Source organism: Podarcis gaigeae (assembly GCF_964106915.1).
Source record: "Podarcis gaigeae genome assembly, chromosome: 3".
NCBI classification, from domain to species: Eukaryota; Metazoa; Chordata; class Lepidosauria; order Squamata; family Lacertidae; genus Podarcis; species Podarcis gaigeae.
The window spans coordinates 28,562,994-28,588,670 of NC_139680.1; the positions used below are offsets into that span (position 1 = coordinate 28,562,994).

The 25,677-nt window shown below is 43.4% G+C and overlaps 2 protein-coding genes across 12 annotated transcripts in view; one reads left to right on the forward strand and one right to left on the reverse strand.

Annotated features, from left to right (window-relative positions):
* The first annotated feature begins 28 nt into the window (after positions 1 to 28).
* ID2 (inhibitor of DNA binding 2) lies at positions 29 to 3,117 on the forward strand. The gene is made up of 3 exons (XM_083730950.1): positions 29 to 481; positions 1,783 to 1,847; positions 2,471 to 3,117. Exons 1-2 carry the CDS (start codon positions 134 to 136, stop codon positions 1,837 to 1,839), a joined length of 405 nt encoding a protein of 134 aa, XP_083587076.1. The 5' UTR covers positions 29 to 133; the 3' UTR covers positions 1,840 to 1,847; positions 2,471 to 3,117.
* Positions 3,118 to 13,390: 10,273 nt separating this feature from the next.
* The window catches only part of KIDINS220 (kinase D interacting substrate 220), a 61,687-nt gene continuing 49,400 nt past the window's right edge, over positions 13,391 to 25,677 (reverse strand). For 9 of the 11 annotated variants that reach the window (XM_083729754.1, XM_083729751.1, XM_083729747.1 and 6 more), the window contains 4 exons: positions 22,651 to 22,779; positions 20,435 to 20,533; positions 18,261 to 18,506; positions 14,901 to 17,357 (listed from right to left, as the gene is read on the reverse strand). In XM_083729754.1, the coding sequence (XP_083585880.1) occupies positions 16,083 to 17,357; positions 18,261 to 18,506; positions 20,435 to 20,533; positions 22,651 to 22,779 (1,749 nt within the window). In that variant the 3' untranslated portion in view covers positions 14,901 to 16,082. Of the gene's footprint in view, positions 13,625 to 14,526; positions 14,666 to 14,900; positions 17,358 to 18,260; positions 18,507 to 20,434; positions 20,534 to 22,650; positions 22,780 to 25,677 lie in introns of those variants that run through there. The other 2 variants (XM_083729748.1, XM_083729749.1) reach the window with 2 other exon arrangements.

Here is a 25,677-nt window from a genome sequence, read left to right on the forward strand (position 1 = left end):
AGCAGGAACGAGGCGCCTTCGGCTTCATTCCGAGCGCGGATCGGGCAGCTGCAAAGAGCAGGAATCGGAGGAGGAAGGCGTTTCGTCTCCAAAAAGGCAAAGCCGGCACTCTTGCTCTCTTCTTTCCACCAACATGAAAGCGTTCAGTCCGGTGCAGTCCGTGCGGAAAAACAGCCTCTCGGAGCACAGCTTGGGGATATCCCGGAGCAAAACCCCGGTGGACGACCCGATGAGTTTGCTGTACAACATGAACGACTGCTACTCCAAGCTCAAAGAGCTGGTGCCCAGCATCCCGCAGAACAAGAAAGTCAGCAAGATGGAAATCCTGCAGCACGTTATCGACTATATTCTAGATCTGCAGATCGCTCTGGACACGCACCCCAGCATCGTCAGCCTCCATCACCAGAGACCGGGACAAAACCCTTCCTCCAGGACCCCGCTGACCACCTTAAACACAGACATCAGCATCCTGTCATTACAGGTAAGCAGTGGCGTAGCGTGGGGGGTGCAAGGGGGGCCGGCCGCACCCGGCGCAACTTCTGGGTGGGGGGGGGCGCTCGCTGCCTCTGGAGTCGAGCCTCGGGCGCAGGCTGTAGCAGAGCCCCACGTCTAGCGGAAAGACGAGCTGGCAGCGGCTCTCAGCGCTCGCCGCGGTCCCCGCGCATCAGGGCCGCGGAGGGCGCGCCAGGCAGTTCCTCCTCACCGGGCAGCGTTCGCCTGCGGGGCTCGACCAGCGCGCTGGGCTGGCCGCGTGGAGTCTCCGAGGAGCCGCCGCCTGCCATGCCGCCCTGGCTGCTTCAGCCGCGTCCGACAGCCGGCTGCAGGTTCCTTCCGGCCGGGTCTCCCGACGGGGCGCTGCAGGCGGAGGCTCCGGCACCAAGCGCCACGCCGCCCAGGCTCGGGTCGCTGTCTGGACCCGAGCGCAGCCCGCCAAACGCGCCACCGGCGGCGAATGCAGCGCCCAGCCGGAGCCACCTGCGCTCTAGTGCCTGCGCGCCCAGACCGCCCACCCTCCCCGACGGGGCCCGCCCACCCGCGCCGGAGGCCGGCCGACGCACTGGCCCCACAGGCGCCCCCTCCCCACGCCAGATAGAAGCCGCGTCGGGGCTAGCCGGGCCGGGGAGGGAGACCGAGAAGGCTGCGCCGCGACGCCCAAAGACGCGCGTCTTGGCGCAAAGGGGCCCGCGGCACCCAGACGCGGAAGGGACCCTCTCCCCCTGACCCGCCACTGAACTGCAATTCCCAGCTCCCTTGGCAAATCACAGTCCCCAATCCCCAAGATGCTTTATTTGAGGCAGGGGTCCTTTAATTGCAAAAACACCACCACGGAGGGCAGTAGTCACCACGAAGTTTGCCCCAGAGTAGAGCCGTCAGTATTAATGACCATGATTAGGGGGCGCAAATTACTTGCCTTGCCCCGGGTGCTGACAACCCACGCTGCTACGCCGCTGCAGGTAAGCGCCCTGTCCTTGGCTTACTTCTTCCTCCCCGGCGATTTCGTGTGTCGCATCTTTAATAGGATTTGAGAAAGCGACATTGTTCTGAACCTGCGCGGTTTTAGATCTCTCTTTTTTTTTTAAAAAAAAAGTGGTTGGATTCAAAGGGAATGCATAATGAGTTGGGGTTCCTTGTCCAGTCTAACGTCCCCCATTGTGGTCAAATCGGAATCCTTGCCCGTCACGTTTAGTGCCTTTTGTAATCTGGAGTGTACTTCATATGCTTTCTTGAACTGTTAAGCATCTTAACACCACACTGCCTTCCCCCTTCCCTCCCCCGTTGCAGGCAGCTGAATTCCCCTCAGAGTTAATGTCAAATGACAGCAAAGCACTTTGTGGCTAAAGGAATTGGTAAGTTGTTCAGGTTTCTTTCTGTTTTTTAAGTATATGATTTAACAGTGTCGCCCATCAGAAATGTGGGAGGGGGGGTGTTCAGAATTGCCCTTGGAACTGTCTTAAAATTACACAGAACCGAGGATCCTATGAAGTGGCAGTTTAAGTCATAAAATGCATGTTGGCTTCTGCATATTCTGTACCCAAAACGTTGGATGCTGTAAATTCAGGGACAACCTCCAGAAAGCTTAAGCAAATGGGGCAGTGAAACTTAACATGGAGATACAGAATCGTTCCTTGTTAAAGAACTTGTAATCAAAGGATAATTGCTCAGAGAAGTCTCTTGTCACCGCAAATAGAGATTCAAATAGTTATTATATAGAGAATTTGGGGGCAGAGGGGGAGGGTGTTACCAGGAGTCTCTTCATACTCAAACCCCAGACAATTTTTAAATTTCATATGTGGTGTCTGTATCAGAGTGTGTGTTTGTGTGCGCATGCTGCATCTGGACGCCAGGGTTTGCCCAATCTTTGAGTGTTTGGTTAAATGTTCAAACTGTGGCTTCCTCTCTGGCGCCAGTCAGTCCGGATCTCTGCCCTGTTAGCATTCTTCTAAATATGCCTCTCTTCAATCTTTTGCAGGTGTTTGCTGACTTTTTTTTTTTTTTTTGCACAAGAAGACAGCCTCTTTTTTTCCCTTTTTTTGGGCGAGCTGCTGAATCTGATTTTCAGCTGTATCTGGAGGGGGAGATTCCATATCCAGTTAAATGGACATTTTAAGCGAAATTGTGGACACCCATCTCCCCTCTTCTGCAACATGGACTAACCTTAATTATTTATGAAGAGACTTTTAAAAATGGCCTTTCTCTAGTTGGAAGGCTTCATTTATATAATATCCCCACAACGGGGAGCAAAATGAAATGTAAAAAAACGAAACAAAAACTCATAAGGAATTGCCCGTTTTAAATGCAGACTTTGCCTTTTTTCCTCCAAAGGTGGAGCGTGAGTACTAGAAGGATTTAAGTGTTCAGTTTTTCGGTGAAGTCTTTGTCAAAAATTATCCTCTTTTGACACAAACGTAGGACTGAATGCTATGTATATATTTATATATAAATATGGGAATGAAACTTTGAACTCTTTAATTAGAGTTTTCTTGTATAGTAGCAGAAATGTGCATTTCTGCAAAAAGTGTAATGATGTACGTAATCATGCTAAACTTTTTATAAAAGTTTAGTTGTAAACTTAACCTTTTTATACAAAATCAAAATAAATAATGTGTGTTTATTGAACAGTAGTTTGCTTGCTTTATTCATAGTGACCCAACAGTTTTCTGGGTGTGATTGGGGGGGGGGGTTGTAAAACCTACACAATAAAAAAGTACCTGCAATAAATGTATGTTCCTAAGTTGCTTAAAAAAAGAGGGGAGGGGGTATGGTAGATGTCTGATAATCAGCTTATGAAATCGCCCTAGGAGAAACTGCTTAAGTTGTTCATTACCTAGAGAATGATGTTAAGCTCTGGCAAAATCAAATTCAGTTTAGCCAGAGAAATTCCTCTGGTCTGTTTGTTCTTCATCCTGGGTTGATTGACTTGCATTAACTTCTCGCAGGAACTACTTCAACTCCAAGCAAACTTGCCCTTTTGGATAATTATGCCTAACTAAGATTAACAGAGAGCTGTTACATTTCCCCAGCCACCCAGCTTCTGCAACACATTTTAACCGAGAAGCTGATGTGTAGCACTAAACTGAAAATTTTGCCTAAATCCATGCAATATTTCAAGGCAAAGGGTATTAGTTAATCAGTTGCAGCAGCTTCCCTATATGACTAAGCTATTGAGAAATGAAAGTCACCCCTCATGTTATTGATTAAACTTTGGCTGCTCTAAGCATCACCCTCTCCCTGCAAAAGAAATTGAGTTGTATTTGTAGTACTGCCTTAAGGCAGGCTGCAATCCTGCACAAAGTTAGGATGTTGCAATACAGTGATTCACATGGAATTCTGGCGGCGTAAATACGTGTAGGTTTCTCCTGCTCCCCCCACCCAAAAAAATTATGCACCTTTTTTCCTGTTCTGCATCCAACCCCAACCTTCTAGTGCAGAAATAATCGTTTGTAGCAGCTATACTGTACCTGCCTGTTGGAAATTAATGGGATGTGGTCAGTTTCTACCACCAGCAACAGCCAGTTCTCAGCACACTATGTTAATTTCTGACTTTTGGCAAAGCTGCACAGCAGAAGCATCTGCAGCAGACTGCACAAAGTTTTGGGGAAAGAGTCCTGCTGAAGAATGCCTCCGTTTGGCACCTGGGCGTGAGCCTGGGTATTCTGTGCTCTGGGGACTCTTACAGTGAAATGCAGAAGCCTCACCTGGGGCCTGTAACACTTTCACCAAAGAGAACAGGTGTGTGGGTGGCGCCGCACAGTCTGCCGCAGCTGTCTTTCCTCGCCCTTGACATCAAATCTCTATCCACAGAGACCGGGGGGGGGGGGGGGAGCCAGCTCAGATCAGTTTAGTACAGAAGCTGCCCCAACCAATCAGCGGCCTAGCCTTCTCAAAAGGGATCAGAGCAATCTAAGCGGGAAGAGAGCTCATCTTCTCTGCCTCCTGTGTTCCGTCACTATTTCCGTCAAATTAATGAGGACTTCAGGCCTTAAATATACGATAAATATGATTTTATCTTTCACCAAACAGGCAAATTTCTGTCGACAGCAGAACGCTAGGAGTTTAGAGACGCATATCTGAACTTTCCACGTGCTCTGGGGTGCATATCTGCAAACTGGAATTTAATTTGCAGAGGGTTTATTCTGTAGAGTATTTTGGCTGCTCCCAAGAGCAACCCATATGACTCACTATCCTGCTTCCTCTTTCTTTCAAGGCATTTCATCTTAATATTCAAATTCAAGCTCTTTGGCATAGGCAGAACAATGTGTCATTCATGCCACTAATGTATTTGACTCCTCCCCAGGAGTAAAGTAATAAGAACACTGAAAACTTTCCACAGTTACTTACAACTTCAATTTTTAACGCTTGGGCATCAGCGGACATTACAGAATCTAGACCTATAGCTGCCTCCTCCCTACCAGTCAGTTTCAGTGTTTGCACATAACAAATGAGGGAACGGCAGAGAATTAATTAAACCTAAATGACAAATAATTGCCTTAAACTGCAATAACTGTCACACAAATTGTGTATCTACCCCTTTTTGTATTATGGGCTCCGTTAGTTGCATGATTCTGTCAAACAATTCCTCAGCATTTCAACGGAAACAACAGATATTACATCAAATTTAGTTTTGCTGTTAAGATGGATTCCACTGTAGTGTGACAAACCCAACACTTTACAAGAAGGTACAAGTGTTATAAAGATGGCAACATACTTCCAAGCCTGTATCAGATTGTGAGAATGGATCAGGAATAATCTATCATTAACATGGTTCATAAATGCAATTTAGATGGAAGTGAATTTCAGGGAACAGCCAGTCTCAATATTTTATTTTCCAGATTAACTGATCTGTGGGGCTTGCTCTCAGTCACTGATATAGAACAGCTCCCAGAGCAAGCTTCTGAAAAGCTCTTTACTATACAGTGGACGCTCGGGTTGCGAACGTGATCCATGCAGGAAGCATGTTTGCAAACTGCAGCGTCCGCAACCCGCAGCACCGCATCTGCGCACACACAGGTTGCGATTTGGCACTTCGCATGCACAAAGTGCGATTTAGCGCTTTGTGCATGCGCAAGTGCCGAAACCAGGAAGTAACCCGTTCCAGTACTTCCAGGTTCGGGGCGCTGTGCACAACCCGAAATCGCGCAACCCGAAGAATCTGTAACCTGAGGTATGACTGTATTCAATATGATCATACTTATATAAACAGCTTGATGAAAAGGTAGAATGCCCTGTTGACTCACTAGTGAACAATTCCAATGTGTGTAGTGTACATCTGACTCCATTCACCAAGAGTATGGTAATTTAAAAGCCTTTTGCAAGAGTGGTAAAAAATACTGCATTTCGTCCTGCTGTGCAGAAAAAGAAATGCAGTAAGGATTAACTGAACTGTTTGGCAAAAGTTTCCTAAGGAACAAACACCAGTATGCCAATAGTTCTCTCTTTGGGGGCCTAATCTAATGCAAAACAGGGTTGAAATAGCACATTTGCAGATACAGCACTGAGCAAAAAGGTGGTCAATACAGAGCAGGACAGTCTATGGTCAGAGGTGTGTCAGCTAAGGATAGCTGACAAAAATGATTCCATGTCAACTTGACACTGTCAAGTTCAAATTACAAGAACGTCAAAAAAAAGTTAAGGGAACTGTCCAATCACAATTTGGGGTTGCTAAGAATTTACCAAAGTGCTTTACAAATCCTCTCTCTCTCTTACCTAAAGAAGCCTGCCATTCTGAAATGTAACTGTGAGGAAATGCATGCAAATATTGAATATTCCTATTATTGAGAAGCATTCCATTCGTGCCAAACATTACTGTTTCTGTCTGTGGACAGTGAGCACCACCTTGCGGCCTAGACAAAGATGACAACTTCCACTTTTTTTTATAAAAAAAAGGCTTCCTGCTGTATTTACAAATAGATCAGAACTATCTATTTGAAAGAGATATTGATAGAAGTAAATTTGGAAGTCTGAACTTATTTGCTTTATTAAGTTTATATCCCACCTTTCCTCCAAAAGAAGCCCATTTTAATGATTCAAGTGACACAAATGTCCTTGGGCATTTTCTCAAAAAGTTGGCTTGTCATTCTGTTATAACTCAATTCGGCTGCCAAATAAACAAACACAAACTCTTTCCTGTCAGAAAGGGCCAGAGAGTCCAATGAAATATGGGACGCCCATTGCATTCTATAGGACAAGATATTCTAATTCAAGTTCTCCATTAATCACAAGTCTCTCCACAACATTTAAGTAGCCCTGCTTAGCATTCCATCCAACTGCATCTGAGAGATGAGACACAAAAGCCCTCCCACACCACAATTCGGGCTGCCGTTTGGCTACTTTCACTTATTTCTTTAATTGTAAGATTTTTCCAGTGCCCACTGCAAGGTCCAGGGCGGGCTGTAGCAATACTTTTATACAATAAAAAGCAAATGAAAGTCCAGTTGTTTATACAAAAAAACCAAGCAGAACTAATTCAAGCAAAAACAGCAGAGCATAATAATATAATAATAATTTATTATTTATACCCCGCCCATCTGGCTGAGTCTCCCCAGCCACCCAATCAAATGTTAAAAACAGTACAGCATTAAATATTAACCATAAATTAACCAAAACAGAAAAGTTGAGTCCCACAAAACCATAACTTATCAAAGAGTAGGCTAAAAGGGAGGTGCATCTTCAGCATGACATGGAAGCTATACAATGAATATGCTAGATGCACCTCTGTGATCTTTTCTGGACCAGTGTACTTGAGGATGGTGGAATATCAAAAGGGCCCTCTTTGCTCATATCAACACCCAAGAGGGTTGGTAGGGATGGAGGCGGTTTCTCAAATATTTGGGCACTAAGTTGTTTCGGGCTTTCCACCTCAATAGGAACACCTTGGACTGGGCCTGGAAACAAACCAGCAACCCGTGCTTTTAAAAGAGGGCTTATATGAGCTCTAAATGAAATGCCAGCCAGTAACCTGGCTGCTGCACTTTGGAACAGCTGGATTTCTGGAGTCTCCATGTAGAGCGCATTGCAGTAGTCCAATATGGCAGTTTCCTGAACATGGAGGACAGTGGCCACATCGTCTCTGTCCATGAGGAGCCATAGCTAGAAATGAAGGCACTCCCAGCCACGGAGTGCTAGTGCTAGATCCAGGAGCACCCCTAAACTGGCAGGACAACAGGGAGAAGGAAGAGGAGGAAAAGGATCCCTGCGAGGGGTGTAGCTGGGACTAGGACACACTGGGGCAAGCTTGGGCTGGGGAAGGAGAGTATGATGTAGAAAGTACTCACAGGGTGATGGAGGATGACAAGGAGATGAGGGTCAGTGCACAGGAACCAGAGCAGCAGGGCCCATCACCAGGGTGGGCTCCGTCTACAAAAATGCAGCGGGCTCTGAGGCCTAGGGAACAGCAGACAGGGTGCTCCAAGAGGCTGAGGCAGGCAAGAGCCCACAGCCCAGCTCCCTAGCTGGCCAGGTGGGGCTTGCTAGCTCTGGGAGAATGTGTGTGATTCCTCAGCAGCAGCAGGTTTGGAACAGGTGAGGGTCATCTGCCTCATCAAGCCCAGATGCTGCAATCAGCAGAGCAGAGGTCCCGAGTCTGCTCACCTGACCAACTTGAGTGCTCCAGGATCTCTGCGGGGCTGTGCTTTGGTTTGGACTTTGGAAATGTGGATTAACCCCAGACTGGGAACTTGACATGCTAACTTGTCGCCAGACAGGCCAGGGGTTCAGGACAGGGTCCTGATTTTTCCTAGGGGGGTGCAGTCCTGTTCAGAACAAGCAGTCTCACCCCTCCCCCCAGACTCAAGAACTCAGAACACCTCTGTCTTTTCAGGATTTAGCATCCCATTTCTCCCAGAATGCATTTCCAACAGCAGCCATTCCAGTCAGCAGAACAACGATGCAACTACTATACTGTATATATGAAACAACCAATGGCATGGTTCGGTGGCTAACTGAATGCCTTCAGGAAGATAGGAGGCAGAATTATTGGTATTCGGCGACTTAGGTGCTTGGTATTCAGAGACTAGCAACAGAATGTCAGAATGTGAAATAACAGTGTGCAGGAGTTACAGCCAGCCATGCCATCTTCCAGGGTGGAAAAATTTCCATCTTTCCCCCTCTCACAACACTCTGCTTTCTGCAGCCACTGAGCATTCAGAGTTCTCATTTTGCTGTTTGGGGGCTCCTCCTTAGGATGTTTCTCTAAAAGTACTTCCGCAAATGTTGGGAGTTCCCTAATTTCTGCTACATAAGGATTGTCAGAGAATGAATGCTTTATTAGTATACAGAATACAGTCTTTGAACATAGCAAGCGGACTCAAATTGGTGCCATTGCACCCGCAGATTGACACACTAGAGGTGTCTGATCATGGAAGAGGCAGATTCTGCCTTTCCTGTTGTTCCCTGAAGTTGATTTTCTGGCAATGCTGAGGGTGAAAGGAAGAGGGGGGACAGGCAAAAACTGACTCAATATCTCTTTCCTGGACAGTCACAGTCATTGAGACTCCACTCAGCAACTGGATACCATTTTTGCCCCATTTGCCCTTCTGCTGCTGAGAGTACGCATTTTGAGAGATCTTCCTAGAGCTCTTCATAGTACGCTTTCAACTTCACTGTACTAACTGGATGCCCTCTGAAAACCTCTGCTCTCGCTACTCCGCCCTGGCCCATTCAGATCAGTTCTGAATGTTAATGCAAACAGTCCCAACACAGCTCCTGTATTGTGAAAATGGTCCACTCCTGCAACTTTTCTGCTCTTTAACCAGCTACAGCTGCTGCCCCATGATTCATATCCTGTGTGACGGCGAAGTTTGCTCAGGAGTCTTGGGTGTCAAAAGCCCAATTGTCTATTGAATCACACCATCAATATGCTTGTTGACACTCTCAAAAGAATTCTGAAAGGTTGATAAGGGGGAAAACTTCTCTTTGTAGAAGCCATGTGATGCAACATCGCCAAGGCTTGTTCTTTTGCATAGGATTAATGACTCCTCCCATATGTACTTACCAGTGTACTCAAGTTTCAGAATCCACGCTCAGTTACTCTCTGAGGCCTGAAATTCTGTAGACACTAGGGATTCTCCAGTCACTGCACCTCAGCTCTGGAAAGCCCAGCTTCTGGCATATAACCCCAACCTAGCTATTTAGACAAGCCTTTGGGCAGGTTAGCATAGCTACTAGCTGTGACATATATTTCACGAGATGGGTCTTTTTTCCTTAGATCAGCTTTTTATTTTTAAATGTATCACTTTATGTTGCACGACAGCTGCAAGCAAAAGAAAGGCAAGTCAAAAATTATTGGGGGGTGGGGGACGGACACTGATCTAAAATTCTCAAGATCCATGTTTTAAGATGGGTGCTCATCATAAATGAGGCATACATTCACTAAATCACTTTGGGAATAATGGAAGACTGACCAGAGGTTTAGTAATATATGTGAAAGCGCAGACCCACGTACACAGCAGCACAGCCCTAGTACATTATTTTTTGTTTTTCAATATTTTCTCCCACAGTGATTCCATTCAGAGGCTTCTAATTTATTGCGTTCAAGAACCTCTGGCATATAAAGCACAAACACTGTTACAACAGACTCCGTCCCTATGTAGATTCTATATCCGGGAATTATTATAGTAATTCCAAGATATCACAACATATGCCCCTTCAACTGTACAGAAAATCTTCTAGATGCTCACTAAAAAGATTGGAGTCATAACCAAATGAGACATTTGCCACACTTACCTGAAACCAGATGGGATTCATCTTGTATGGGAGACTTATACAGGTGCAACATCAGGAGCCTTGTGTTCAACTTGACGAAGGTTTTGACTAATTTAGAGTCTTCATAACAGCAGAGAAATGTATGATTTTAAGGCTGCCCCTAAGGAAACACCACCTTTCTTATTAAAGGAGACCATGGGTGAGATGCAAAGTGGCACCAGTGGGCATCTGCTCATGCAACAGGTCTTCCCCCTCCTCTCTTCCCTCCGCAGAACCCCAAAAATCTGTTTTAGAGGGTTGGGGCCCTTTGGGCCGTATTTTGGGGGCAGCCAGGAAACGGGAACAGAGAAACCAGATTTTCATTGTGCAGGCAGGCAGGACATCCTTAGATGTTGCCCCAAGAGAAGGTAGAGCTGCCGTCCTCCCTCATCTCTAACCTCCAGCTAAATGGCAAAGAACTCTGAACCGGACAGATTCATAAAGGGGGTGGGGGATGTGACCATCTCTTATTAACAGTGAAGAGGCACCCAAACTTGTACTTCTGCAGATTTCCAAGGAAAATTAATTTCACAGCAGAGGAGCAGCCTCTAATAACACTTCCATTACTTGTTCTTGCAGCCCCATCTTGAGGTATACAAGAAAATTTAAGAGACCATTGTTCAAACATTCTCAGATTCCACACAGTGCGGCGAAGGAATAGGAAATGTGTCTTTGTTGTGCAGGGCCCAGGCTATCTGGAGCACCAGAGGTTCTAAGCAGAACTTGGAACTGATCCTGTACCATGTTGGGAAGTCAATGCAGGCTCTGAAACGCTGTTAAGTACTCCTGCGCTCTCTGCACAAGTCAAAGCTTTCAGACTGCAGTCCAAGGGCAGCTGTGTGACGAGCACAGTATATGCCTGAAATGTGGATTGCACTGTAATTTGTGCCAGCATAATTCTCTCGTGTGTTCTAGTATATTCAGTTGCCTGTAATTGGAATGTTCGGTAAGCTATACTGGGGGAAAGACTGCATTTTCTCAGTGACAAAATATGGCAGTCAGGATGCCAGCGAAATGCAATACCCCAGAAACAAAAGCTCTTCTTTGGGCAAAGATATCTGGATCCTCCACAACTGCACGTGGAAGGAAAAACAGGGTTAATCTGACCATGGAAGATGGTCTGAGCTGTTTCAGGCAGCAAAGTGAACGTGCTTTCTCCTAAGACACCCTGCCCCATAGAAATCACTGTCCTACAAACGAAGATAGTGGTGGAATGAAGGCAATAAAGCCAGTTTAAAAACATCTAGCCCTAGCACTGGCTGAGGCAGGGGGTGTACGAGGGGCAGAAGAGATGCAATGCAGTGCTCTGATTCAGGCAGCATTCTGGACTAGCAGAGTAGACAAGTTGCCTGACCTCACCAGTTATTTATCAGGGCAAAAATCCCAATGTAATTTTGGAAAGCTGAGAACGTAGAGTGATGACAATTCTCTGGATCAGCTATAACCCCAACCATATGTCTGTATGCATATAGAATAGGATATCTCGCTTTAATGATGCTCCCAACCTAAAACAGGGTTTTTAGGAATGTGACCTTCTTTTGAAAAACGTATTGGGGACTTAGAAAGGGCTCTGTTTCCAAAACTTTCTTGAGGTTAGGTTGATGTCAATCTTCAAGTCTTTGACCAGTACTGCACACAGAGGATCATATCCTGTGCCCATTCCACTACTCCACTCCCGGAATGTGACAAAAGACCGATCCTTTTCTTGTTGAAGAAGTTTGAAAGACATAAGCAACAAGAGGTTCTTACACCATCATCAGCAAGATGACTTCCTATGTCCATAGATTCCCCCCCCCCCCCCCCGGAGATAGCAGGTGCCCATGAATAATATGGAAAAGAAAGACAGGATGATTTGACCTGAATTCCCTCTCCGCCCTCTGCCCCCCCCCCCAATTGCTTGGGAAGAGATTAGTCACAGCTGCTATGTACAGGAAAGCCAATCTCTTTCATTCCGTGCTCAACGTGGGCAGATGGGTACCTTCAGAACTGGGGAAGGAAAACCTATTGCCTGGTTTTTTATGCTTCTGAGGAGTCCCACTGAACATGAATAAATACTGTGAGCGCACGTAGTACTGAAAGAACGTGGGCCAGAACAATAATTGGGATTCCTGGGATTCACAACTAGTTAAGAGAAGCAGCTGCAGGAAAATCCTGAGACTCCATCTTTCTTAACTGAGGGATACAGCAAAGGAACAGATAGCCGTCAACCTGGAAATATTTAATACCAGACTGAATTGTCAGACCAGGAACCTCTGGGAAGGATGGAGCTTCCGCATGGCTAGCAGATATTGGGATTTGTTCCTTCCTACAATTCTGAGGACATATTGCTCAGAATTAATACACAAGCTGTGCTCATATTAGTCCTTAAAGTCTTAAATACTTGCAAATTCTAAGCAATTCTCCTCCTCCTCTAAATTATAAACCTCTAAGACAAATGTTTTCATTCTCACTTGCTTTTTCCTTTCTCTTTTTTATCACTCTTTTTATAAATGGAATTCTTCGAATGAAATATTAATAAATAAAATCTTTCGGTTTAACCTACCTCACAGGACTGCTGGAAGGATAACTCTAGGGGAAAGGCTACAGAGGATTTGTGTTCCTTGTATGCAGGAAGGGCAAAATAAAATGGAATCCATCTAGGAGAGTAAAAAAACAACTACTGTCGATACACCAAGTACATTGTACATCCAATGTCAGCAACTAGTTTTTGGAAGGCCGGTTTGAAGATGGGATTTGGGACAGCTGATGCTACCAAGTTGCAACAGCCACACTCCTCCACAACCTTCAGCTGCATCAGGCTTGTTAATTTGGAGGGGGGGGAAGCAGCTGGTACTTCTCAGGAGACCCAAGTTTGGGCAGCCAGTTTATGATCCTTAGTAGCATTACTTAAAAGTTCTCACGTTGTACAAATGTTAGTTCCTTTCTGAATTTGATCAATACCTGTCAATGATACTGGAGGGAACACAATTTGGGGAGGCAAGTATGCTGTTCTGACCATATAGCCATCTTTATATTATGAACTTTTCATAAAGGAAGAAATAAAGTTTGGCATAGGGCTAAAATCTTTCATAAGAAGTATTTGTTCTGTGAACTGAAAATCTGGGCCATATAATATAGCTAGTGGTGATTCAAAGCAACAATATTCCAGGAATAGGAAACGTAATATTTTAGTATTTTACAAAATACTGTACATATTATATTAATCATTTAGCAAACATTGGGAAAACATCAATGTTAAATATCAATTGTGTGCTAACTCAGACCTGGCTTCCTTTCTCCTGTGTTTTTAGAATCTCTCTTTCTCTCTTCAGTCATTATCTTCCTTAGTTTTCCCCTTCCTCATTATGGGGATATCGACCCCTCTCTATTTTTGTAAATGTTCGTCCTGTAAATACCAATAAAGATGTACAGTACTCAACTCAAAGTTCAGTCATTCTGAAAACACAGCAGCAGCTTTTATATATCACAATAACAAAACAGTGTATATCCAAGTGAATCCAACTATTTAAACGAAGAGACCTAACTCATGCCCAATTATTTCTTGGACTACGCCTTTTATGTACAAGTTCCACTAAAATCATTGGATTTTCCTTCCATGTGTTCCCTAATCCACATCACAGAAAGGCTCTGACATGCATAGAGGTCTAAGGTAGCTGCTGTCCCATTAAGAAAGGAAAAGCTCTTCCCTTTCTCCTTCCTTTGGCTGCATTTGGATGTCACAACAATCCATTGCTTATGATGACAGGAACAAGTTTCATATTCTGCTGGGCTCTTTCTTCAGCACAGAAGCAAGGAGTTCCAAAGCTTTTGCTTCTGTATTTCATCAACCACAGCTTGATAGGCTGTTTTAGCTCAGTAATATGTGCCTGACTACTGTTGGTTTGAAACAAGCCAACTTCAAACTACAGTGGTACCTCGGGTTAAGTACTTAATTCGTCCCGGAGGTCCATACTTAACCTGAAACTGTTCTTAACCTGAAGCACCACTTTAGCTAATGGGGCCTCCTGCTGCCGCCGCACCGCCGGAGCACAATTTCTGTTCTTATCCTGAAGCAAAGTTCTTAACCTGAAGCACTATTTCTGGGTTAACCTGAAGCGTATGTAACCCGAGGTACCACTGTATCTGTATGGAACTGGCTTGCTTAAATAAACCAAAGTTAAGATTAACCACAGGTTAGGATTCAGACATTAACATTCAACTGAAATTAATTTAAATTTGAAGCAAAAGCTTCTTATCAATGCCCTGTGGCCATGCTGCAGTAGGGTGCAAGTTAGGCTAGTTTCCATCATGATAAACCAGGGTTTATTGTGACCTCTGAACACAGTTGTTGCATGTACGTTTCATTGTTCAAGCAAATGGCATTCCTCATTGAACAAATCACCTGCCTCTTGCTATGCAGAAAGGAGCCAAGCAATTTTCAATCAGGCTGTTGGGTCAAACAAATGGTGGAGAATTAGAACTCTTCACAGAGCACCCAACAGTTAACATCTATCCAACTCTGGATAAATGGAGATGCAGATGCTTCATACTTCTAAGGATAACCTACATTTTTCTTCATCAATTCTCTCGTTATCCAGATACTATTTTTTTTTTAGAACCAGTCGCCTTAATGCTTCTAATCACCTGAAGACACAAATAAAAAAAGTCTGACACAAAGAGCATCATGCTTATTATTTTATTGTCCTCTCAATGCTAGCGGAATACACATGGTTCACTGATTGTATTCAAATTCCTGCATATTTCATCTGCAGAACAAATTACTGACATTACAGGCACAATACTAGAAACAGAAGGGGGAAAATTATGTACCGTTTTGTTGCACATTGCCAAATGTTAGATTATTTTTTTTACTTACTCTTGAGGGAACGACAATTTCTCATTCCTCAGACTTTCTACAATCTGATCAAACCTATTAATCAAAGGCCATGATTTCTGAAAATTGTAAATATTCATAATAGCTCCAAAGACTACACCCAAACTGGCTTCACCTAACACCATGACCACGACTACTTTGTTCAATTACTTCAATACTACTGTGGGCACCATCTACAACAAACAGAGAATTCAGCCTGAAATCCTATACAGAATTGCCTGGAAGTAAGTCCCACTGAAATCAATGGGGCCTACTTCTGAGTAGACATGTGAAGGATTGTGCTGTTCATCAATTACGTCCAAATCTCAGCCACAGCTAACATGTCCAACATGCAGTAATCCATTAAACCTACAGTCACACACATGGCACATTCCCAAAGACTGCACTGCTTAGAAGGAACAAACAACAGCTGTACTTTGACCACTCTATATCAATACTTAAACCATCAAGACTTTTAAAAGTGTCACACACAGAATTGGAAAATGCAAATTAACAGTTGTTTCCGTAGTTTCAGGTTCATAACAGTCTGACCCTTCCGCTTCGTTGAATGTGAGACATTCCTTCCTCCTATTTCTAAACAAATAAGTAGTACTGAACCTTATGATATACAGATAAACTATTCATTTTTGCCTTTGTGAGATCATCCAAATGTTTAAGGCATTTCCCTTTTCAGCATGTAGACTAAGGAATTTGTACTTGCACTGGAAAAGTTAAGCTTTTATTTAAGAAGGAAACGCTGGTTTTATTTTGCCTAATTTTAAGCAAGCGGTTGAATCTCTCCCATTGAAATCTATGGGACTCAAACATGCTGAACTTCAGCAGGATTCACTTGCTATGGAAATTCACAGGTGAAAAAAGGGCAGGGAACCAAGCCTTGTTAAGAGAAGATTTATAGGCCTGGTCGAGAGCCAGCAAGAGGCAGCATGTTTAAAAAGTGTTGAAGCAGCGTATGTTTCAGCTTGGCTCTCTTTTAAAGAATACTTTCCCTCTCTTCTCCAAAGCCTGCACCATCAGAGCCAGTAACTGTAAGGAGCTCAGAAGAATCTTTTGAAAGCCTGGCATAACTCGAGCGCTGGCTACGCTTATGGGCCACACCTTTGATGTTATCATTTTGTACCGGAACAGAATTAGGACTCGGTCCGGGGCACAAAATGATCTGAGAGTGCTCTCTCATGCTCTCAATCTCCTCAAAATTCTGATTAGCTCGGTTGGTTGGCTGGTTGGCGCTGTTGTTATTCAGCGTGACTGTGCTGGGTGTTCGGTTTAAGTTGTAGGCTTTCTGGCACGCTGGCCAGTTCTCTTCAGGGCTGCTGGCTATTAAGCTGCTGTCCGAAGGGCTTTTCTTGTCTTCTGAGCAGATTGACATACGGGCCATGGTTGCGTCTTGAAGGCCGTTCAAGCTGAGGGGGATTCCCCGTTTCCCACTGCGGCCATCGTCTTCAAGCTCAATGAGATTTGCTTTTTCGAGCTGGGAGTCATCTGTATCGTTGTGGAGAGAGTGGTTTGGAGAACTTTCACTGGATCTTACCCCAGAGTCAGAGGAGTCCTTTTTGTCGAGAAGAGCATCCGTCAAGTACTCTTTTGCTTTAATCAGGGTTCGAATGGGCTCAGATCCGTGTTCTGGAGATTTGGGCTGCTTCTCTGTTTTCCCTTCGACTTTTCTGTCTTTACCTTCCTTGAGGAGGGGAGTGTTATCAGACTCTTCTGTTCCAGACTCATCTTCATCACTTGGAAGTTTCTGATAGCGCAGAGCTACACCCTTCAGCTTCAGGTCTGCAGCTTGGAAGATGCTGGTTCTTTCAGAAGATTTCTTCCCTGGGAGAAGTTTGGAGCCAGACTGATCTGATTTTTCATCTTCTTCCGTGATGGGATCCAATGGAGACGCATCGCTAGTAGACACACCTGATGTACTATAATCTACAACATCATTCCGTTTAATCAAGAAGGACTTCCTTCCATCGTCTTGCTTTTGCTCGGCATCCTTTCCCTTATCTTGTTCCACACTGGAATGAAGGGAGCCTGTTGATGTGCTCTGGCCCATATAGAAGGCTGCTGAACTGTGAGGGGAAGATCTACCACTCACCGTGCTAGAACTGGCACCCCCTTCTAATTGTGACATTTGAGCAATATATTCTCTATATGCATCTCTATATTCTGCCTGTACCTTATCGGTAAGCTTTGAAATTTCAATACTAGAATCTTGAGAATTCAGGCTTGAAAGACTTGGCGTCCGGCGGGCCTGTGACTGTACAAATAGAAAGAAAACACATTAATACAATGTCAGCAGAGTTGACACCAGTCCTTCAAAACAGAAAAAACATTCACCCCAAGAACACAGTTGTGAACAGAGCAGTGTAACACTTGGCTCCTTCATAACCAAAGAGGACCAACAGCTCAGTGGTATAGCATACGCCTTGCATATGGTGGGAATACTCAGTGTTGTGGGCATACCAATTATTACCTGTGCACAGTACTTTGAGCACTATGGTCACTTAACTATATAAATATTTTTACAGACAACTTGAGATGGATGAATTTCTGCATCTCTTATTTCAAGCATCTTATTTACCTGATGCTTAGAATAAAAGGGTGAGAGAATGTATGATTCCTGCCAGGTATACAGGAACAAAGAGACATCTATAATGCAACATATTTTTGTCCCTTTCTATAGTGCTGCATGAAAAGGTTCGCTTCAATGAAGGAGGCAACCATAAAAATCTTACATATACACACACACCTGCATTTATGCAAGTGCACACATGCAAGGTGTCTGTTGCAGAAAGCTGGTCTTATACACACACACACACACACACACACACACCTATTTATGCATTCAGAGTTGCCTCTCCATTGAAGTGAAAGGGGGAAACAGTGCCAAATAGGAGATTTCTATGTCTCCATCTGGTGTTTTGTAAGTCACTTTGCATATCAAGCAATGAAACTGAAACAACAACAACAACAACAGGACCTGAAATGGGGTTTATATTTGTAACTCCAGAAAATGCATTTAATGAACATAAAATGTGGCATTTCCTCTTCATGCCACCACTGCCTGCTGATGTGGGTGAGAGAGGAAGCTATTTGCTCTGTAAAATTGCTAATGTGAAGACAGAATGGGCTGAGATTAAGTCTATGTCGAAGAGAGTACCTGCCAACTCAGGTTACTATGACGTGGAGGGGCTTCTTCTAAACCAATGGTGTTCAACTCTTCAAAACTGAAGTTGAGAGCGTAGGGGGCTTGACCTGGAAGACCAGTCAGTTCAGTATGAGGCAATTCAGTGTTCAGTGCAGGACGACGAGCAAGATCATTATGAGGTATGGCACTGGCGTGTTCATTTGCTGCCCGGGAATCTTCATGGGCAGCCTGACTCTCAACATTTCTCAAGTCAAGTACCTAACACAGAAAATGCAGCAATTAGGATGCAGCATGAAAAGCTCTGAAAAGATAATCTGGTTGAGGTGATTAAAACCTGGATAAACAAGTCAAAGAGTATAAAGCTGCGAAGCACACTTCTGTGAGAAAACCAGGATTTGTGAAAACCCTTGAAAAAGTTCTTTGAAATCACTGAAAAGCTATTCTGGAAAATTGGGAGACCCAGCAGAGCAGGTCCTACTGTAACATAATGAGAAGGGGAAACCTGAAAACTCTCACTGTGTGTATATGAAGACATGTGTGCAAAGGACTCTTCGGAACCTGTACTGTTTGTGAACACTTTTCACAAACAAGCTAAGACATACACATTTATGCAAGTACACAGTATCAAGATGTTTGCTCCAAAACACCAATCTTATATAATTGTGTGTCGAAACAATGGACCGTTTCTAGTAAGTGGGATAAGAGCATCACTTTAGTATGGGGTTGGGCAACCTGTGGCACTCCACTTAATTCCAAAAGCTCTCTGCAAGTGATCAGTTCAAGCCTACGGCAAGACTGATCCATCCCTTTCCTGGCAGCCCGCAGGGTGGGAAGGCGAAAGACAAAAAGCAAAAGGGGTAAGTAAAAGCCACTTTTGGCTCTGCCCACCCAATCACGGGCTTCGGCCCATCAGCTCGGCATGCAGCTCTGACAGATCACCCACAAAGGAATGCAGCCCTCAACAGAAAAAAGGCTGGCCAACCCTGCTTTAATAAATAACTCCTTTCTTTCCCCAATGCCTCCTATAAATACTCACCCAGGCTTTCTATGAGTGCACTGACAGGGCTGAAACAGACAACTGTTCAAGGCCGCAAAGCCTTGTAAAAAGCAAACATTCCTGGCACAGTGCTGCCACTTTATATGAAAACACTATGCCAGATACGATGTCAGACATTATTTTGCAGGAGCAAGGCCTTAGAGTTAGGCAAACCAAAACATGTAAAGCCTGCATTTCCATGTCTAGTACCTGGTGCTAAACCAAGAGAGAGGAACCTTTCTTTGGCTGAGATCTACCAAGTTTCACGGCAAACCCTATGGAGAACAGGGATGGGTATCATGATATGGGTTTCATAATTTCTGACCTGACCACGTATCACGAATCATGGTTTGTGTGTGCGCTACGCAAAAATCACAATGTGCAAAAACCATGAAGCCAGCCAACGCTTCTCTCGATTCCTGCAGTCCCTGCTAACTCTGTCGCCTCAACTCTCCCCTGCCACCTGGAGGGAGCAGCAAATCACAAGAGCAGGAGCCAGCAAAAATCACGATGCAGGAAAAAATGTGAAGCCAGCTGACATAGCTCCATCCTTACTTCAGACATCGTGATACATAGGTATATGACAATGTTTAGTTGCTGATATATCACAATGTTGAAACCCAGATATCACCCAGCCCAACCGGGGACCACAAGCCCAAAACGAATGTGGTCAAAGGAAGAACATCTCCCCCATGCAACTTGCTCACACATGCAACACACCCATTCACTCTCTCACATGCAATCTCTCTCAAAATAACCTTTTCAGTCTCGATATTTAGGCTCCTCCAAAAAACCATCTTCCTGGACAAGAGGAAGGATTTTAAAGCAGAGGATGGGGTTGCAGCCGGAGAGGAAAGGCTAGCTTTTCACTGCCCCACTGTGCCACATTTAGGCTTCAATAACCCACCAATGGGATCAATAAGAGGATTTTGTGAAGCCTAAATGTGGTACTGGTAGGTGAAGGGGTTGGGAGTTGATAGTGCAGGCAGGGTGGGGAGCATCCAGACTGTGAGCCAGCAATTCCCAGCCCCTGTGCTAACTCCTACTAAGGACAGTGGGAGTTACTTCCAAGCTAACATGACTAGCATCTAGCCACACAAGCACTGTCAACAAGGCATTTGTATTTACATAAGACTTAAAATGCTCTTACTGCACTTCTGAAGAGATGCCAGTCGCCAAAATTCATGTTCATCTCTCTCTTCAGTTCATCAATGTTGCACTGTGCTAAAACGCGACCGTTTATATTGGCCTAAACAAATTTTTAAAACACAAAACAGATAAACACACCCTTGCCATCTGTAAATATTTTGTGACCTAAAAAACAACCCCTGAAATTGAATTTCACGTGAAAGTACACGGTTAATACGAGTGGGATAGAATAACTGTACCTTTTGCTAGAAGAAATTTAAACACTTTGATAAAATATGCAAGGTTATAATTTCCACTATGGCATAAAACAAATTGTAAGTTTGTAATGTCAAGAAAACAAATCAAATGCATCATATTCCTTAATTACGTATAGGAAATTTGCATTTTCTGGATTTAAATCTGGCCTTTCAGAAAGCCTTCTCACAAGGCGGTTTACGAAAATATATTCAAACAACAACAAAAAAGAATCGATAAATAAACATAACAAAAACAGCCCATCTGAAAATATTTCAAAAAGCAAGTCAGCAAATGTAGATTTAGAAACTTTTAACAAAATGCCTTAAAAAAAAATTAAGTGCTTAAAAGTGTAAGAGGGCAAATTTCCCCAGGGACAGAATTCCACAAGCAAGGTGCTGCTGCAGAACAGGCTCCATCTCTAGTTCACATAAAACAAGCATGAGATAACTATCTTAAATGTCTGATAAGTTCATACTGGCAAAAGCAGTAATGGGAGTCCAAGGCACTGAGGGCTTTAAAAGTCAAAACCAGCACCTTAAATTGAGCCAAAAAATATATATCAGTAAACCAGTGTAACTGGTGTAGGATAGGTATCGCCTGATCCAACCAGCATGCTAATATCAGTATTTTGGCGGCTACATTTTGAACCAATTAAGTTTCCAAGCTGTCTTTTATGGCAGCCTCATGTAGAAAGCATTGCAAAAATCTGGATGTACCAGCACATGAATAATTTAAACCAGGTCTGTTTTCCTCAAACAGGGACACAGTTGGCAAAATCAGCCAAAATAGAAAAAAGATAATCTGAAACGCTGGTGCCATCTGAGCCTCTAAGGTTAGTGCTAGGTCCAGGAAAATTCCCCCAGCTGCAAATTTGATCCTTCAGAGGAAGTGAGACATGAGTATGTAGGTATTATAGAGGAAGATGGCTACATTTCTTTGTTCGTATCAGTAGAATTTCCCAACTAACAGCCCTTCAATCTTTTCTAGATTAAGTGTCAACCTGTTTGCCCTCATCCATCACAGTTTTCAGACACCTGTTCAGAAGATCCATGGTACAACAGAGCTTTAGAGGCTCCTTGTCCAGCTTTCTGCCAGCAGTTTCCTGTTGAGATGCCAGCTAAGTTCTTAAGCCAAGCTCAGGGGTACATAAATTCCCTCTTCGAAAGCAGAAGTGAGCCTTAACAGCCTTGGAGATTTCCATCAGGCTGAGCTAATCCTGTGCCAACTAGGGAATTATTGCAAAGATCCAGCGTGCTAAGAGAACATTCAGTGCACTGATTCTTTAGCAGCCAAAAAAACTTTATAAACCTCTTAATTTCAGCTCTATGCAATGTAGTGGATCAGTGTTGCTGTATCACACTGAATAGGACTGGGATTAAAAGATGTAGGGTGGAAAAGGGAAGTCAGTGCCACAACCAGGTATTCTTAGGGTCGCAACCTTGATGGATGATATCATCATCATCATCATCATCATTACTACAATATATATACTGCCTTTCTACAAATAACACCCAAGGTGCCTAACAGTGATAATACCACTTAAAATATACAGCAACACAATAAAAAGAAGTTACTAACAAGATTAACTTCATAGTGATGGTTTGTCATGAACGTGCCTATCTAGGCTGCTTTGTTCCTTCATGCAAATGAACAGAAAACAAACCATAGTCCTCAGCTTACTTATGAACCAGGGAGTGTGGCTTCTCTCTCTCTCTTAAACCAACCGTATTCAGTAAGCCAAGAACACAACTTGTCCTATCACGGTTTGTTTTGAGCAAAACAAACTATGTTCTCTTCTTTCACCATCTTTCTTTTAGTTTGCTGTGCTTTCTGCATCACATGCTGGTATTCAACTGGCACTGAGTTTTGCAGAAAAAGGAAGGGACACTCAATATACGATTGCTGGAGAATGTAGAGCCCAAATGAAGGTGCCATTTTAAAATGAAAAACGATGTGCCATTTTTAAACGAAGGGACTCACCTTCTTTATAGTTGCAGAGTACTGAGCCAGCATATTCTGGTCGAGTCCTTCGATCTGTTTCAGCTTCTCGCACACAGCGTCAACCGTCATCGAGCTCAAAGGCACTTGGGGTGCTCCTGAGCCTGTTCCCTGCACAAGGGAGAAGTACATACATGCAATACGTTCAGAGGCTCATTATGCCTACTGCACATTGCTTTTCTTTGGAGAAGCAAAACGTAACATGCATCTGAGTCACAATGGAAAGGCAACGCCCCCCCCCCCCAAGAACTGGGAATATTGGTATACTGTCTGGTGCCCCCGCCCCACCCCAGTTGAGGCACTGTCCTTTCCAGATTAATACTCCAGTTTTTTAAAAGTGTTAAAAAATTAATAATAATTGCATTGCGTCGTTATAAGCAAGGAGACCCATTAGAAATTTGCTCAAGATGTTCATGGATTTAAAAGTTAAATAACTTCTGACATAAAGACCAAGGAAACTTGATGACCTCTGCAGTGCACTTATTCTTCACATATACTTTCAGTGCTTGGTTCTTATGAGAGCAAGGTCTAAGAACCAAGGAAGACGCTCAAAATATCACTCACTATATAAATCTGTCCCAATGATTCCTGGCACAATAGCATAGTGTCCTTGAACCAGATCTTAGCTAATGTTAGTTCTAATCAGAGCATATCCAATGAAATTAATAAACCTGACTAATTTAGGTCAATTTATTTCAATGGGTCTACTCTGAGTAGGACTAACACTGGCTGCAACCCGATGCTTTTTGAATTGCCTGAGCCAATAAAGAGGGGGACATAAAGGTATGTCCCCAGTTTTAGACATTTTGTCTTAGGGAGGAATCCAAGAGGCAGTTGTGCCACGATAGCCCTCTATGTGTTTGTGTGTGTTACGTGCAAGGGAAATAAATGCACATTTTGAAAAATTGGTGCTTTAAAACCACTAAGGTTCCCTGCTAATGGAAGCATGTCTTTTTTAAAAAAATAATGTCCGTCTCCCAAAAAATGAAGGCTTCTTTAAAGAACTGTAGAATCCTCACTCAACTTGTATAATAAGGAGCTACCTCATCGACACAGAAACATTCCACTGCTCTGAGAAACTCATAAATTCTATTTTTTCACATTCAAAAGCCAGGAAAGCTCACTGTCTAAAGGACCATAATCAAGGTGCTAAATAAACATATTTGCAAGAAAGGATGCAATTGAGTAACATAACTTCTCCAAAGTATTTTGGCACTAAAAGCCCCAGAACAACAAGCTGCTTCAGGAAGGGCAGCAAAAAAGTATTTTAATGCCATTGTGGGGTGTTTGCACTCAGCTCAGCTCAGCTCACAGGTAGCAGATTCAACTAAGGACCTGTCAAAGCAACTGAAAGCCAAACTGTGACAACCGATACATTACAGTATTCAGAAAATGTCTGGAAAGCAGACTGCAACCTGTCTGGTGCAAGGTGGAAATGAAATTAAGCATATTATTATTATTATTATTATTATTATTATTATTATTATTATTTCTGTTTGTTTAATGCAGTCTTGAAAAGGTTTCCTTGAGTGCTTGAGTCAGGCCCACTACTAACAAAAAATGTGCTACCATAAAACACAGCAAAAATTCTCAGATGCTAAATCTATGCCTCATTTCTGTATAACCTCTATACCAGTGTTTCCCAATCTTGTGCCTCCAGATGTTTTTGGCCTACAACTCCCATCATCCCTGACCACTGGTCTTGCTAGCTAGGGATGATGGGAGTTGTAGGCCAAAAACATCTGGAGGCACAAGGTTGGGAAACACTGCTCTATACCATGATGCCGCCCAAAACTGTAATCTTAAAAGACAGTTGGTGTAAAAAAAAAAGTGATCAGTGGCTGTGTTGCATGTTAAAATGAGCAAAGACGTTGGCTTAATAAACCACACTGTGCACAACCGGCATGTTGGTGCCAGGATTGATCGACAGTCTTAAACCAAGGTTGGTTGTCTGCTTCTTAATCCTGACTTGCTGGGGAGAAAGAAAGAAAACAATGATCCCATCTTTGGATGCCATTCTAATCCTCTCTGTGGTTCGTATATCCACTCATGCAAAGGGAAGAACAAAGTGGGCATCGCCAGGCACTATACAGTTTATTAAACCAAGGTTCTTTAGGTTATCATTGCACATGAGAGTGGCCACTAAGAGATGGATGTAATTTGAAAAATAAAAAAATCCTCTGTACAAGTTTTTTGAAATATTCCTTCACAAGACTGGCTTCACAGCTTAACACACATTACTAATCAATATAACATTGACAAAGTAGTAATTATTTTTCTTTAAGTGATCCCAAAATAGTCAATAAGACTATGCATTTCTCAGGATCTATTCTATTGTGATCAGATGCAGGGGGAAGAGTGTATGCCTGCTATTATGGGGGGCAGTGTGCCAGTTTTCAGGGTGCACGCAACACAAAAAAGTCTGCTTGAACAGGAAAATTCCTCCCTTCCCACCCACCCCAGCATTGCATGGGACAGGCATGTGTGTGTGTACATATACAGACATACACATACACATACACATACACATACACATACACATACACACAAACTATGGCTGCATGGAGATGCATAACTAGGGCTTTCCATCTTCCTTGGTCAATATGTAGCAGTGGTAGTCATAAGTCTCATTGTGTAGCCCATATTCACATTCAACAAGTGGCTCTGATAACGTTTTCTTAACAGAAGTCACAATTTTAATAAGGCATAAAGATAATGAATAAAATAGTCCATAAAAACTGAAGCAGAATGTTATAGATAACTTCCTACTCAACTCAGTAATTCAAACCATATTAAAAATAACACCTAAATGCATTAGTTTTATCTATATTATATGAATTCTATATACAGTTTTAGTGGGCTTTCCTAACATGTTTAGAATTCAGTTACGATTCCAACAATCCAGTTACCAAACTCAGTATCTGAACTATGTATGAAGCAGGAAGGAAAGCAGAAAATTGCTAAAATACAAAATGTAGTAATTACTGATGCTGTATTTCAGTGGCAAAT

Coding starts and splice junctions, on each gene's coding strand:
- ID2 (XM_083730950.1), top strand. CDS start 134: ATGAAAGCGTTCAGTCCGGTGCAGTCCGTGCGGAAAAACAGCCTCTCG. Junction 482..1,782: donor TCAGCATCCTGTCATTACAG/GTAAGCAGTGGC, acceptor CCCCCGTTGCAG/GCAGCTGAATTCCCCTCAGA.